General features: G+C 30.5%; 1 protein-coding gene across 1 annotated transcript; it reads left to right on the top strand.

Moving 5' to 3' along the window:
- The first annotated feature begins 447 nt into the window (after window positions 1-447).
- rho-4 (rhomboid-4) lies at window positions 448-14,310 on the top strand. Its single transcript, XM_065508524.1, has 5 exons — window positions 448-958; window positions 10,250-10,505; window positions 10,566-10,671; window positions 10,737-11,079; window positions 13,961-14,310. The coding sequence occupies exons 1-5, from the start codon at window positions 800-802 to the stop codon at window positions 14,267-14,269; spliced, it is 1,173 nt and encodes a 390-aa protein (XP_065364596.1). The 5' UTR covers window positions 448-799; the 3' UTR covers window positions 14,270-14,310.
- The last annotated feature ends 808 nt before the right edge of the window (window positions 14,311-15,118 follow it).

Below are 15,118 nucleotides of genomic sequence, written 5' to 3'. Positions count from 1 at the left end.
TGGTACATTATTTAGGGTTCCTACGCTTGCATTTTAATTATTTTTTTTGGTGTTGATAGCTCTCATTGAGGAAATACCTTTATAATTATAAGCGCAAAAACGCTAAAAATATTTCCTGCTCTCTCTTTGTTTAGGAGTTATAGGTTTTTAAATAATCTGATCATTATGGGTATCATTGAATAGTGCTTCAACATACCTTTTAAATGATATATAATATAGTACTGTTTATTAACATTGTGAACCAAAAATAATTTTTTGTATTTATATGTCAGTTCTTAAATTATACTTGATATTTTGTCATGTGTATATTAAAAATATTTCCAATGTGTCAGCACCACTTAGTACATTTATTTTCTTACTTTCTCCTTTTCTTAGTATACAATATATACTAAAGCTGCGTGTTTTTAAAATTAAACGATATATACAAAACTTGGCATCACTTTATTAGTTTATGCTTAATTATTGTTTAGTTTAGACGGTTGCTAATGGAGTGCTGGGCTTGCATTACATACGTTTCGTTTTAATTTTATAGTTTTTATTTTATACAATTTTACTATTAATCAACAAGAAAATCGCACAAATTTATCTTATCTATGTAACTTAAAGCAAGAACAAAGGAATACCTTTTAAATAATGTGTTAACACCATAAATTATAAAGTGTATATTGAAGCAAACAAAACAACAAGTGGATTTGTTTGAAAGAAGAAATAAATAAACCGTCTACTATTACATTGTGTTATTTTAAAGTAAAATCAATTAAATTACGGAAAAACAGGAGAATTTAAAAATTAAATAAAAATGTCCAACGTACAAGATGTGGAAAATGGCATTTATCCACAATTACAACAAAGACCACAAACTAATCGTCAGGATACTGTAGATATGGAGGAAATACCATTAAACAATTTACAACAGGAATCTGAAGAAAGACGTAAAGTTCGTCATGTATTTGAAAGTGTAAGTAGTGTTGTGTTTTTTAAATAAAGATAATATAGGTACCTAGCTACAATTTGTATCTACTTTCTTTCTAAAGAAATGAAAAAAAAATACATGATTCATTCATGTGTTGACGAGCTGCACAAAAATTAAAAATGCCCCTTTGTTTGTTTGTGTGGCCTTTGTATGTTGTTGTTGTAGCACGATTTTTCTCATAGTGCATTTCTTGTTTTTACTGTTTTTCTTTTTTTTTCCATTTTATCAATGAATATTTTTTCTCTGATGTTGTGAAATTATCTCAGTAGTATTTTTTATTTAATCTCTTCTTAAATATTTATTTTGTGTATTTAACTCTTCCACACCTTGTCTGTCATGAACTTCTCTTACTGCACTTGACACCTTTTATTATTCTTGTCATTTAATTATATTTTTTTTAGTTACAGGCAAATTCTTTGCCATTTTGAAACAACAATATCTTCTTATCTAAATTTGTATTTGCTTTTTTTAATATTTACATATTGTGTTTGTAGCTTATTGATGTTATTGTATTTGGTTACCGAGGCATTATTATTATGTTTGTATGAATGTGAAAACCGGTAACTAGAAATTTTACCCTGCTCTTGTTTATTTATCTACTATAGGTTTTGTTGTTGTATTCTTTTATTTTGTATGAAAGTTAAAATTAACACACATTTTTTATTATCATATTGCTCATTTGCGGCAAGAGAGTCATAATTCAATAATAAACATAGTTTTTTTTTTAAATGGCTTAAATTATAGTTCTTTAAGACATTAACATTACTCTTGATTTTAAACTATAATTTTCATACAAAATTTATTTTATAAATCTTTGATAAATTTAAAAAATGGTCGTTACTTTCGCTGTCAAATGTGCCAAATTTTGATTTAAGACACTTTAGTCTCAAATGAGCGTTATGTATTCTTAACTTTTTTAAAAAATAAAACATTTAGTTTGTTTTGGATGATTTCATCATTGATTTAGGGTAAAACCATATATGAGGTTCTTGTGGGGGGCAGGTGGAAAAATTTATTTTTTTCAGGGATGTCAAAACAAAAATGTTGTTTTTTATAACTCGTAGATATTTAAAATTTGTTCATAATTTATGTGATAATAAACAGCCGGGGAAAAACTAAATTTTAACAGAGTTCATTTAATATGTAGTTAACATAACATGACACTGTTAATCATGTAAGAGAGTTAGTAGCCATTTTAACATTCATAACAGGGATGTTAAAGTTTCTAAAATTGTAAATTTTTAGATTATTTATCAATTCGAAAATTGTATGAATGTCGTAAAATTATTAATTTTTAATAATACAATATTAAAAAGCTTTGATAACAAAATTCTCTATAGCTTAAATTATTGATATAAAAATAAATATTTTTATTTATCTTTTATCAATTATCTGTTGACAATTCGATAGACAACATAATTCTTAAACATGTTATGTACTATGTGTGTTGACTAAACATGATAAGATATGCCAGCCAGTTCAGATAGAAATTCAGTATTAGGTGCAAATCATGGTTTTGCAAATTCAAAATATTGTATACTTTTTTTTTAAATTCATCAATAATTATTAAATACAAAAATGTTGCAATCCTATTAGAAATGTAAAAATATTTATTTATTTACAAGTTTAGTGGTCAAAACATTTGTAACGGAAAACTAGTTATTATTCAATTGCCACTTTGTTTAAAATAAAAACAATTTAGGTATTATTTCCACTTTTATATTTTAGAAGTTTTTTTTTATTATTTAATGAAAACAAAATCTAATAACTAAAATTTAAAAAAAATCGTGTTTAAATTAAAAATGTTCACATTTCTAGTGTTGAAAGCATTTGCAACTTTTTAAGACATTGTGAAAATACTGTTACGAAATTGCACTATCAATTTCAAATTGACGGTTTCCCGTCAATTGTACGGGTTTTCACAACCATCATATTTTGTATGTACTGACATAAGTAGATACTTCTGCTGCGCCAATATTAACATTAAGACTGCTGAAATACAACATTCTAGTTTTGTACGTTAGATAATTCATGAAACTTCTAGAGGATGGCACAGTGTATATAAATAGTCACAACACGTTGTAGTCAGTTTTAATATAGGCGCTGTTAGAATTAACATCAACTGTATTATCAGTGTATTCTTGTATATTACCAGTGTGTTTTTAAAGAGTGTGGTGGTTTAAAGGAAATAAACCACCGTTTGAAAAGGTAAAAACGTAACAATACAAAAAAAAAATAAAAAATACTTTAAGTTTCTAGTATTTCGTTACATAGCCATTATTTTGTATAACTTTCGAAAATCTTTTAGGCATTGAGGCTTTCCAATATTGTTACTTGTAATAGCATTCCACTTATTCTGCAATTCTAAGAATGATTTGTTGTTTATATAACGTTTTGCAATCATCGACATGTTCTTAATGGGGAGATTGAGGTGGTCACGTCATGAGTTTTATTTGATTTTCATGCAACCAAGCTTTTTACAACACTCGCTGTATGTTTGGGATCATTATCATGTTGGAAAGTCCATGAAAGTGGCATTTCCCATTCAGCATTACTGAGCTATAAAGATCTCTGTAGATATATCCCATGTCACGAAAAACACACCCAAACCATAATATGTTCCCCGCCATGTTAAACTGTTGATGTTGTATACGTGGGATTTAATTTTTCGCCTCGTGGTCATCGAACAACAACTCCTTGATCCACAGAGGATGCATTTTGACTCGTCAGACCATAGTACTTTTTTTATGGTTTTGGAGTCCAAATCAAATGAGCTTGATCATAGTTAAGCCGAGCTCTGCGGTTTTTTTTAGTACATCTGTAGGATTTTCCAGTTTCGATTTGTATAAGATATTTCATTGAATAATGATTACTCTGTACTTGAAGTTTTATCTTTGGATAAGTGGATTAAATCTGTAATGAAGCTGGCATTTTTTAATTTGTTGAGGTCTTAGTTCAATATCCACTTCAAAAGTGACAAGAATATAGAATAGGGGTAAGCAGAACTAGCAACGAACCCTTTGCTCATTCCCACGACAGCTGGTTCTACGCACCGGAATGACCCGAGTTCACTCCGCCAAGGGCTGTCAACTCAGCAAACACTGCTGCTACAACAACAACGAACCCTTTGCTAGTTCTGCTTCATATATCTGGATTATTAATAATATTAATTTAGACAATATGGATATCTAATGATAGATATTTCAAAGATATTTGCAACGACGTATATAAGGTCATTGTATGAATGACCTACAAATAGCCAAAATCGAAAAACTACTTTTTCACAAATAAATTTCAACAATAGCTCTCTTACTTGTTTATCTACTTATATATGGAATACTAAGGGATTAACATAGAAAATAGTGATATGTATATAATAATAGGCATTTCAAAGACTCATAGATATTCGGACCGAATTTTTTTCAACAAAAAACTTTTTTCACCAAAAATTGTTTTCAATCTTTATCTTAAACATTTTTTAACACATGATTTGGTGAAGTGTATTTGGGATTCGGCACAGCCGAATATAGCTTGTTTTGTTTGAACATTGTTTGTTATACTGTAAGAGGTTCTACTTGGCCGAGTTTACCCATTTTCAATACCAAACATTTGCGATCAACAAAGTATAATTGTGGAAAAGGCCCTAGACGGACGGACATTGAGGTCATCTATCTCCGATCGGCCAATACCATATCGTGATTGTTTTCAATTGTTTCGGGTGTAGGAAGACCTCAATTGCTTGTACAGCCACAACGAAATTCTGTAAACTACTTTTTTACCATTGAAATCATTGGTGCAGAGTTCCCATAGTATTTATGTAGCTTAGCTTTTATTTGAGTGATGGTGTCTTTCCGCAAAAAATAATAGTCTGCTATCAATGGCGCAGATTGTTCAACCTTTTACAGCCGTTACTGACAGCTGCCTGTTATAGGACGGCAAATTCAAAAGTTGTTGACCCACCCTCGTACTTTTGTGGGTCTGCGATGAATATTTCTATGCGATACAAATGGAATTACAAAATCAATATATCCATCATTTTGGTGAAGGGTATAATAAAATATGTATGATTGATATTTTTTTGTAATTCATGTGTAATTAAATATATTTGTGCATATAAATGCTGGTAAAACTAAATATTTATAAATCAATACCAACAACATTAAGTAATGAAACGATTAAAAAGCATTAAATAATTTTTCGTATTGTGGAAAAACTCGATTTTTGTTATATTACCAAAATTGTCAGATTTGACCAAGATTTGTTGTATTCACACGCAGTTTTATCATTATGACCATATTAGGAAATATTGCATGTTTATGAGTAAGCACATACATACATATGTATGTAGCAAACGCAATTACAAACCAGTGCTATTTGTAACATTAATTTTAAAAATACAGTGGATGACAACATTTTCATTTTATTTTTTTTATACATATGTACATGACAAATACCTATGGGTTTAGTAATGCACTTTTTTTTTAATTGTATTTGTGCTCTTGTTGTTATCAATAATATTCTTAGTTTATAAAAATTGTCATAGTGGATATATAATGTTTATTTTGGATTTAAATCGTGCGGTCTCGCAGTAGTAGTTGTAAGAAATTTATTTTAGAATTTACCCTCAAAGGTTGATTAATTACACAAGTTTGCAAAAAAAATATTTTTGTTCATTGAACGAAATTTATATTTTGACTGAAGTGTAGTATCTGAAATGCAAAAGGGCGTAACAACCAAAACATTCAAAATTGAGTTTTTAATGGACATTGTTACAGCGCATCAAGGCACACGTCTTCACAAATTTTTAACTTTCTATTTTTAAGAATAACGACTTTATTGAATAAAGAAAATCATATATGTAACCACAACACTTTAAATTTTATTATGTTTTAAGTCTCTCCTATAAAATTGAAAAGTGTTGATAGGCCCTTTTGCATTTTAGGTGACGACATGATTATATCGATTTAAAAATGTATAATTAGTCATTTTTGTAGCTAGTTTTTATCCATATTACAATTTTTTTTATAAAATCTTTGAGAAAAATTAAAAAAATAAGTTTCAATCAAATTTATGCATTTTTTATACCCTCCACCACCAAAAGTGGAGTATGAGGATATAGATAAGTTTGTTATTCCGTATGTAACAATGAGAAATATTCACTTGATCCTTATGAATTTCTGTATCTCCAACTGTACGTATGTGTAAAACACTCTCAAATCCAAAATACAGAAATGAAAATATTTAAAATTAAACAATTTTTTTTTTATAATTTTCCTAAGCAGCATAATCGGTCCAGTTGAACCAGAGTTATATAAAGTTAAGCCCTCAAAAAGTAAAATTTTTTCACAATTTTTTTTAAATTTCCACGAGAATCGCTACCACGACTGAAAAAACAAAAACCCTTGAAACTTTTTTTCAAAATGATTTGAATAGAAGAAAATAATAAAATGTTACTATGTATTTAGATCATATTACAACATTTTAAAAACAAAAATAATAGTTTAAACTGATTATATTTAATTTTTCAATGTTTTAGGTATGTTTTAGGCTAAAATTGCGGCGAAAACTATACTCCCAATTAGCTTGTAGTATGAAATGAATTTTACTCTGATTGTTTTTTTGCTATTATCAAATTGTTTATTGAAACCGAATGTATATTTTCTATTAATTTTTTTAGATTTTATATACATATACATATATACAAAATATATATTGTTTTATTATAAGAGAAAAATCTGTCACATACGGTATGTCACGTACGATATTAAATTTTATTTATTATAAAATAATCCAAAGATTGTTTTTATTTAAATACGACGGACTGTAAAGGAAAAATATTTCGTTTAGTGTAAGAAATTAAAAGAAAACATAACGCCTCTCACGATTCGAATATTTTCGCATATTTCTACATGTACCTCAAAATGAGTTCCGTTTTATGTCACGTACGATATACCCTTATTCCGCTCAATATTTTGGACATATTTTTATTATTTTAAAATATAGTACCCACTGAATGGAACATAAGGACCAAATTATTTTTCAGATACTCTTATTTTTGCAAAATCTATTTCACTCTATAGGCGAACAAATGTCACGTACGATGATATGGAATTGCCCATATAATTCCATGATATTATGCATTGGCATTTGATTGCTAAAAGAACAAACTTGAAATTTTATGAATCGGTCCATGATTTCACCTAGCCCCCATACAAATTTCTTCCCGAAATATGCCTATAGAATAGCAAAATTCAACAAAAATTTGTTTCGTGTAAAAACAAATCACAAGACTAAATTTTATTTTTCGGATATGTATATCGATATAAAGTTTAACAGAAATTAGTTTCAAGTAGGCAGACATTTTTTAAATTGTTAAATAGCACACGCTACTCCTACGAGAGCCGGTCAATAAGTCCGTGACTTTTAGAATGAAACACAGGTTTTAGTCTCATTTAAGCTCTAAACACTTTGACCAACGTTTCTACAATTTGTTTATCACATCCAAAAAATATGGTTTGTCGTGGTCATCAAAATAGGTATTTGTTTGTGAGATGATTTCATCGTTGGAATCAAAAATACCGAGCCATTTCTTCAGGTTTGGAAACAAGAGCCATGTGAGATGCTTATTGCTTCCACAATCTCTCGCGCTTTCAATCTCCGATCGGCCAACATCATGTGAATTGTTTCAATTATTTCGGATGTAGAGACCTAAAATTGTCATTATATTTAGGTGGAGGTTATTTAAGATTCGGCACATTCGAATATAGGAATTTAACTTGTTCATACTCATTTTAAAATTTAGAATTTGATTCTTTTTTTACGGCTAGTCGGATTGAGATTTTGAAAGTAATTTTTTACGTCTTAGTTTGAAGTTTATTAGATACTAGTTGATCGCCCCGGCTTCGCCCGGTAGCATTTACTAATGTTAGTTCTTCAATTTTTTCCAACCCACGCACACCAGCCTGTTGTTATTTATTTGCAAATAAAATATCTAAATTTGTACTGTATACTTTAGGGAGCTTTTATTATTACAATTGACTGGACTAACAAAAAAAGAATTTCCGAGTTTTACCCCAAATCGCCCTAACCGTTCTCATGTGATGACATTACATACATGGACCATTTCATTTTTATATATACAGTGAGCCTCAAAAGTGAGTAAACAGCAGCGAATTTTTTGATTTTTTAAGATCATGAAAATCATTATAGTCCGACTTAAATCTATATTTTTCACAACCAAAGATATTATTCAAGCCAATCTCTATCAAACCGAAACTTTAAAATTTTAATCATGGATAAATTTTAGAATTTTCATTATCTTAAAAAATATCCAATAATTTTTGGTGTATACTCACTTTTGCGGCTCACTGTATATATAAAATAATGTTTTTGGTAACAATTTAAGAAAGATATTTGCGAAAAATGAAATAAAGTCAAAGTTTAAAGTATAAGAAATAACTTAGTGAAAAAAACTGGTTTTTATACCCTACACCACCATAGTGGGGAGGCTATAATGATATATACCGATCGACTTAGAATCACTTTCTGAGTCGATTAAACGATGTCCGTCCGTCCGTCTTGCTGGCTGGTCGGCTGGCTGTCCATGTAAACCGTGTGCGCAGAGTACAGGTCGCAATTTTGAAGATATTTCGATCAAATTCGGTACATATTATTTTTTGGGCCCAAGGACCAAGCCTATTGAAACTGGCTGAAATCGGTCCATTATTTCACCTAGCCCCCATACAAATGTCCTTCCTAAATTGGACTTTATCGGCCATAAATGTTTAATTTATATACATATGTATTTCCACAAATTCCGCTCCAAATAAGTTTTATATATACAAAATTCATGTCACGAAATTTTGGTTACGATCGGTCGCTTCCGAAAACCACTTTAACGTGCATAAATCGCTTAAAAATGTTGGTATACACACAAAATTCAACATAGTTACCTTTAATATAGACATAAATCACACGTTTAACGTGCATAAATCGCTTAAAAATGTTGGTATACACACAAAATTCAACATAGTTACCTTTAATATAGACATAAATCACACGTCCTAATTTCATGGCGATCGGTCCATAATTGGTCATAGCTCCCATATAAGGCCCTCTTTCGAAAATCACTCAAAAATATAAATTATTGAAATTTTAAAAGAAAAATGTTTTTGCTCTTTTACTTAGTGTAGGGTATTATATGGTGGGGCTTGACCGACCATACTTTCTTACTTGTTTTATTATCCTTTTTGCTTTATAACGAAAATTCATTCAATATCTGTCCGTATTTGAATAAGTTACGGTTTCTACAAAGCTTTGACAACTAAAGGTGGCCAAATTTTAAACCCTGTATCTGTAGTTTAGAATATACAGATTTATTGCCACTTTTCTTCCGATCGACGGCGGATTTGAACGGAATTATATGGGGTTTTGGTACCTGCATATTCTAGGAGACTATAGTTGGAGTGTCGTGAGGGAGACAAATTAAAATATTAATATTTTAATTTGTCTCCCTTATAAATTTATAAAAACAGAAATAACACAGTTTAGTTTTATTTTTTGTTCCAATTTTAATGTTATTTGTAGTATTTTCTTTGATAATAAATATCTCAAAAGTTTAACGTTCTGGAATTTTCTCCATATTTTTTCCGAAGTTTCACATCATGAATAAAAAACTTGTAAACTAGTGTTATTGGTTTTGTTTGAATTATTCATTTATTGGTCATGGATGGGGGTTTTTTTATATTATTAATATATTATTAATATATTTAATGTTTGAAATTGACAATATCGATTCTATAGAAAATCCTATTGTGATTAGATTCTATAATACACGAACATCTTGCATTTATAATATTCGGCACAGTCGAATATACATAGCCCTCCCTTTTTGTGTATATTTTATGGCGAGATCGTTAAATTAGTTTGTTCATTTTGCTTATTTTTTGTCACGAATTGTAAGTAAATTTAAATATTATTGTGCTGTATTAAATTCACCTACATTAGCATTTTGTTAAAGCACTATTCATAAAATATTAAAATCAATATCAAGTTCATAATGTACCACTACTATTCACACACAAATTAACAAGTGGATTTCTTGGCAAAAGTTCATTCAACTTGTTCGCTTAAATTTAGTAGTAAAATCTCACAAATTGAATAACTCGTAAACACCGAATGAATGAAATGTATTCATTTTAAATGCTGTTTATTTATTAAATAATTTTTACATGTATTTTGTTTTGTTTTCTCTTCTTTATTATTGCATCTCTTTAGCGTGATGCTGATGGTGATGGTTTACTTAATATACATGAACTAAAAGGTCTTATAACTGCTGGCGTCTGTAGCGATATACCGCCAAATGTGGCACAACAAATTCTTAAAATGTCCGACACAGACAATAATGGCTATTTGGATTTCGAGGAATTTTATCGTATGTCTCAGAAGCATCCATGGTTGATAAGAAATGTACTGACAAGATATTGTCGTTTGGTGGTGCCGCCACCCAAGCCCTTGGCAGGCGATGAGTTGGGTGGGTAGATAGATGCTTGTTTTCTTCAAAATATCTAACTAATTTATTTATTTCTTTAAGATGGTGCCTATGAAAAACAAATGTCTATATGTCCACCTCCTTTAACTATGGTCATATTCTCTTTGGTTGAAATTATAATGTTTCTCATAGATGTTATACATTTTCAGTAAGTTTCCTTTTATTTTTTGTTATTTGTTAAAGCTTATTTATAATTTTCTTTTTCTAAAACAGAGATGATCCCGATAATAATCGCCGCATTGGTGAGAGCACAAATGGCCCGGCTGCCACACTGTTTATCTACAATCCCTATAAACGTTTCGAGTCCTGGCGTTTTGTTTCCTACATGTTTGTTCATGTCGGCATTATGCATTTGTTTATGAATCTTATTATACAAATATTTTTGGGTGTTGCCTTGGAATTAGTACATCATTGGTGGCGTGTGGCTTTGGTTTATTTGGCCGGTGTATTGGCCGGTTCAATGGGCACATCTCTTACCAGTCCTCGCATATTTTTAGCTGGTGCTTCGGGTGGTGTTTATGCCTTGATTACAGCTCACATAGCTACGATTATAATGGTAAGTAAAATGTTTATATGCAGGTAAAATTAGTACCAAAGGTATGTTTAATTTCATATCTCAAATAAGTTTAAATAAAAAGTGAAATAATTGAATTCCCGGATCATATTTAAAAACTGTTCTGTGATAATATTTTTAATTGCTTCATTATTCAGTCTGCTAAGTGTCTAAATAAATATTTCAATATATTCGTTAAAGTACTACAGATGAACTTCAACCTGACAATAATTTAAGTTCTTAAGGGCTTTGAATGGCTTTGCCTTCGCACTCATTGTCGATAACAAATCGCAAAATGCTGTTTCTTGTAAATCTGGATTTAAATTTTGTGAGATACAAGTTTTCATTGTTTTGCCATTAACAAAAATCATGTACACAAGTCTTCAAATGTTGGGGAAGATCAGATTGGTGCTGTATTAGCAGAAAATATTTGTAATATTGCTACCCGGATTAAAGAATTTGCGTTAGCTCTCCATTGCGTACGCTAGTCTATACATATATCGGAGATTTTCTCCCGACAGCCTACAATTTTACAATCAAAGCACTAACTTTTGGCATTGATGAACCGCGTCCTATTGGTCTGTGTCAGAATAGAACTACATCCCGGATAATGGTACCTCGACCTATTACAGTTCCATTGTTATCGAGAGATCTTCCCTGGAGAAAAAACTTTCGGAGGATACAAATGTTAGGCAGAGTGAGAATAGGGTCTTTCCGTAGCGTAGATCCAATAGTAAAACGGGGAAAAAAATATTTTTTTTTGCAATATGCATCGGGATGACGCTAGTTGATCTAGTCAATCGAAGAAATATCTGGCAATCTTTGGCCGAATGAGACTCGGGGCTTTCCGAATTGTGGATCCAATAGCGGGAACAAAGAAAGAGATGCTAGTCTCAGCATAAATTTTTCAATTGCATGATTGCACTAGTCTATTCAGAATAGCACTACATTCTGGATAATGATTGCGTACAGTGTCAAGGTACAAGGTCAAACTCTTGTTTAGGATGGTTTGATTTCAGGAACTATTTGGCACTAGTAACAGTTTCACGGTTCTCGAATGTTCTTTCCTAGAAAAAAACTGGATAGGTAATCTTTGACCTAGTGAGACTTGGGTCTTCCCAAAGCGTTGATTATTTTATCGCGGAAATAAAGATAGTGCTTGGACAGGACTTGCAGATGTAGTTTCACTGCTGTGGAGAGTTATTTTCTGTGGAAACAACTTTCGGTTAATAACACTCGGGGTCTTTTCGAAGCGTACATCCAAATTGTTGCTTCGATGACATTATGCATCAGGTTTTTAACGCAAGTCGGGTGCCATTACAAAGAAGTGGTTGGTATATGTTTCATAACATTATGATTACCGATCCGACTTTCAGTTGGATATTATGAGGCGGTGATCCGGGTAATTCCAGCGAGTTTAAAAACTCGGTTGGATAGTTGATGACATCATCTTGGGAAGTAACGAAATCAAGCGATTTGTACGTCAGCAATTCGACAACAATTTTTCTTTGAATTTGAAAATTCAAATCGTCGATATTAATATTTTTCGCAGCCAATATAGAACGTTCGCTTAGCCAGTCATGTTTTTTGTAATTTTGTGTAATGCTTGGAAATACTTTTCGGATGAGTTCGGATTTTGATTCAGATTTTGATTAACTCATGTTCACAGTCAATTTGATAATTTTTGTTTTCGATTCAACTGATTCCCTGTAGCCGCCGCAATCATATTTTTTTTTCGCGTCTCAACTCTTGATCGTGCATCGGCTAATACCTTGTTCGACATCATCAATCACATATCCTCAATTAATACCAAAGCCTCGTTGTAAATTTCCTCGCTCAGTTTCAAATTTGGATTTGATATTCTAATACGCATCTGATTTAAAATATCATCAACCATGGCGTCTTGTTCTAACAATCGCAAGCGTTGATACGCTTGCACAATTCACCATTTATAGTTCGCAAATCTTGGAATGATTTTGGAAAACGAACGTTGACTAATATCAAACGCAAATAGAAATATTCATCGTTTCTTGGATGAATTGTGTAAATGTGGCCTGCGTCTGTGGAAAAAAATGTGGAAAACCCTTTGCATTTCGGAGTATAGCAGCGTTCGGGCAAAGTCATCATTTCGGAACATTTCAAAAAAACTGGTCAATGTTGTAGATGGCGGCCGATCAACTCGTTGTAATACATTCTCCTCAGTAAAGTACACTCGTTGACCATTTTCCAGATGTATGGCTAAATGAACAACAGTTGGATGTCTTTCATGAATGACAAATCTAAAAAATGTGACAAATTGCATCGTTACTGCTAACATAGCGGCCCATATTTTCAGGTATATTTGATAAGTGGGCGTATTAGTGGTCATGGACAATTTTTCTTTCTGTAAAAAACCAAATCGATCCAGCCGTTCTGCGATTTTAGATATATCGAAAACAAGTGGGCGTGATAAATTTTTCTTTCAGTAAAAACCTTAATTTAATTACTGTGAACATATAAAAAAAATAGCCTTATCGGTGTAGCCGTTTTCATATAGTTTAGATAAATAGAAAAAAGTGGGCGTGTCAATTTTTCTTTTAGTAAAAACTTAAATTGGATTACTGCATCTAAATAATAACGGTGCGGAATTTTTCCGATTTTAGATAAATCGAAAAAGTTGTCGTATAAGTGGGCGTTGCCAATTTTTGTTTCCGTTAAAACCTAAGTTGGACAACTTTAAATTGTCCAAATCGGTCCAGCCGTTCTCAATTGATGCAATTATCAACACACGACATTTGATTTTTATTTATATAGATTGTTGCTATAAATATGATATTGACAATTATTAAACAAAAAATTATTTCTACATCTTACACTATATTTCTCTGTCTTCCCTCTACTGCAGAACTGGAAAGAAATGGAATATGCCATTGTACAACTTCTCGTTTTTCTCATCTTCTGTTTTACCGATTTGGGTACATCGATATATCGTCACATTACCGATCAACATGATCAAATTGGTTATATGGCCCATTTGTCGGGAGCTGTAGCTGGCCTACTGGTGGGCATTGGAGTATTACGGAATCTAGAAGTACGTCGCTGGGAACGTATACTATGGTGGATTGCTGTTATTTTCTATTTTGCCCTAATGATGACTGGTATATTGATACATGTTTTTTTACCCGACTATTTTCCCCGCCAAGAGTACAATTAATTGAATAATAAATGCTTACGAATAGACAACAAACAAAAAAAGTAACTTAAATCATATTATTTTAACTTTTTTCTGTTAAAATATATTTAAGTAACATTTTTATATAAATATTTTTTTAAATTTAATATTAAGATTTAATTTATTTTATAGCTAAAATATTAAGCCAAAGTGCCTTTTGGATTGATAATAATGACAATTTGCTTTCTTTTTGTTTTAATTTTTTTAATATGTATTATTTAAATTTATTAACTTAATATACAACATAAATATTTAAGCTACACTTTAATACAATTTATATGTATTTATTTTTATAAAGACATTAAAGATTTAAGTATTTTTCTTTCTTGTTTATTTTAATATAAAATATCTTAAACGTACATACATATATAAACAAATTATCAAGAAATCTTAAAGACTACCTTATTAAAAAGATTTTTATTTAGAATTTCTGTTTATATTAAAAACAGCATAAATTAATTAACGCGGCGTTGTTAAGCGTAATATAAAAAAAGGTGTTAAATCCTAAAAGCAGGCAACGTGTCTGCTATGAATAATAGGTATTGCTGTGTTGGCGGTAATTTTAAAAACACTTTAATGTACAAGCATTTTAATAGCAACTTTAATGTATTAGAATAACAAATTTTTTGTTACAAAATACATACGTATTTTATTATAATTGGCAGATGATTAATTAAATATAGATATTTCCAAGATTTTACTAATAATATTTGCCTTAAAGCGTTTAAGTATTTCCTTTGTCAAGATATTATTAAAAAATCTTGATTTTTATTTAATCAAAAATTAATTCTTTTTAAATGACAATTAAAATAATAAAAATATTTAATGGTC

The sequence above is a fragment of the Calliphora vicina genome, chromosome 4 (assembly GCF_958450345.1).
Source record: "Calliphora vicina chromosome 4, idCalVici1.1, whole genome shotgun sequence".
Taxonomy (NCBI): Eukaryota; Metazoa; Arthropoda; class Insecta; order Diptera; family Calliphoridae; genus Calliphora; species Calliphora vicina.
This window is presented reverse-complemented; position numbering and strand designations above follow the sequence as displayed.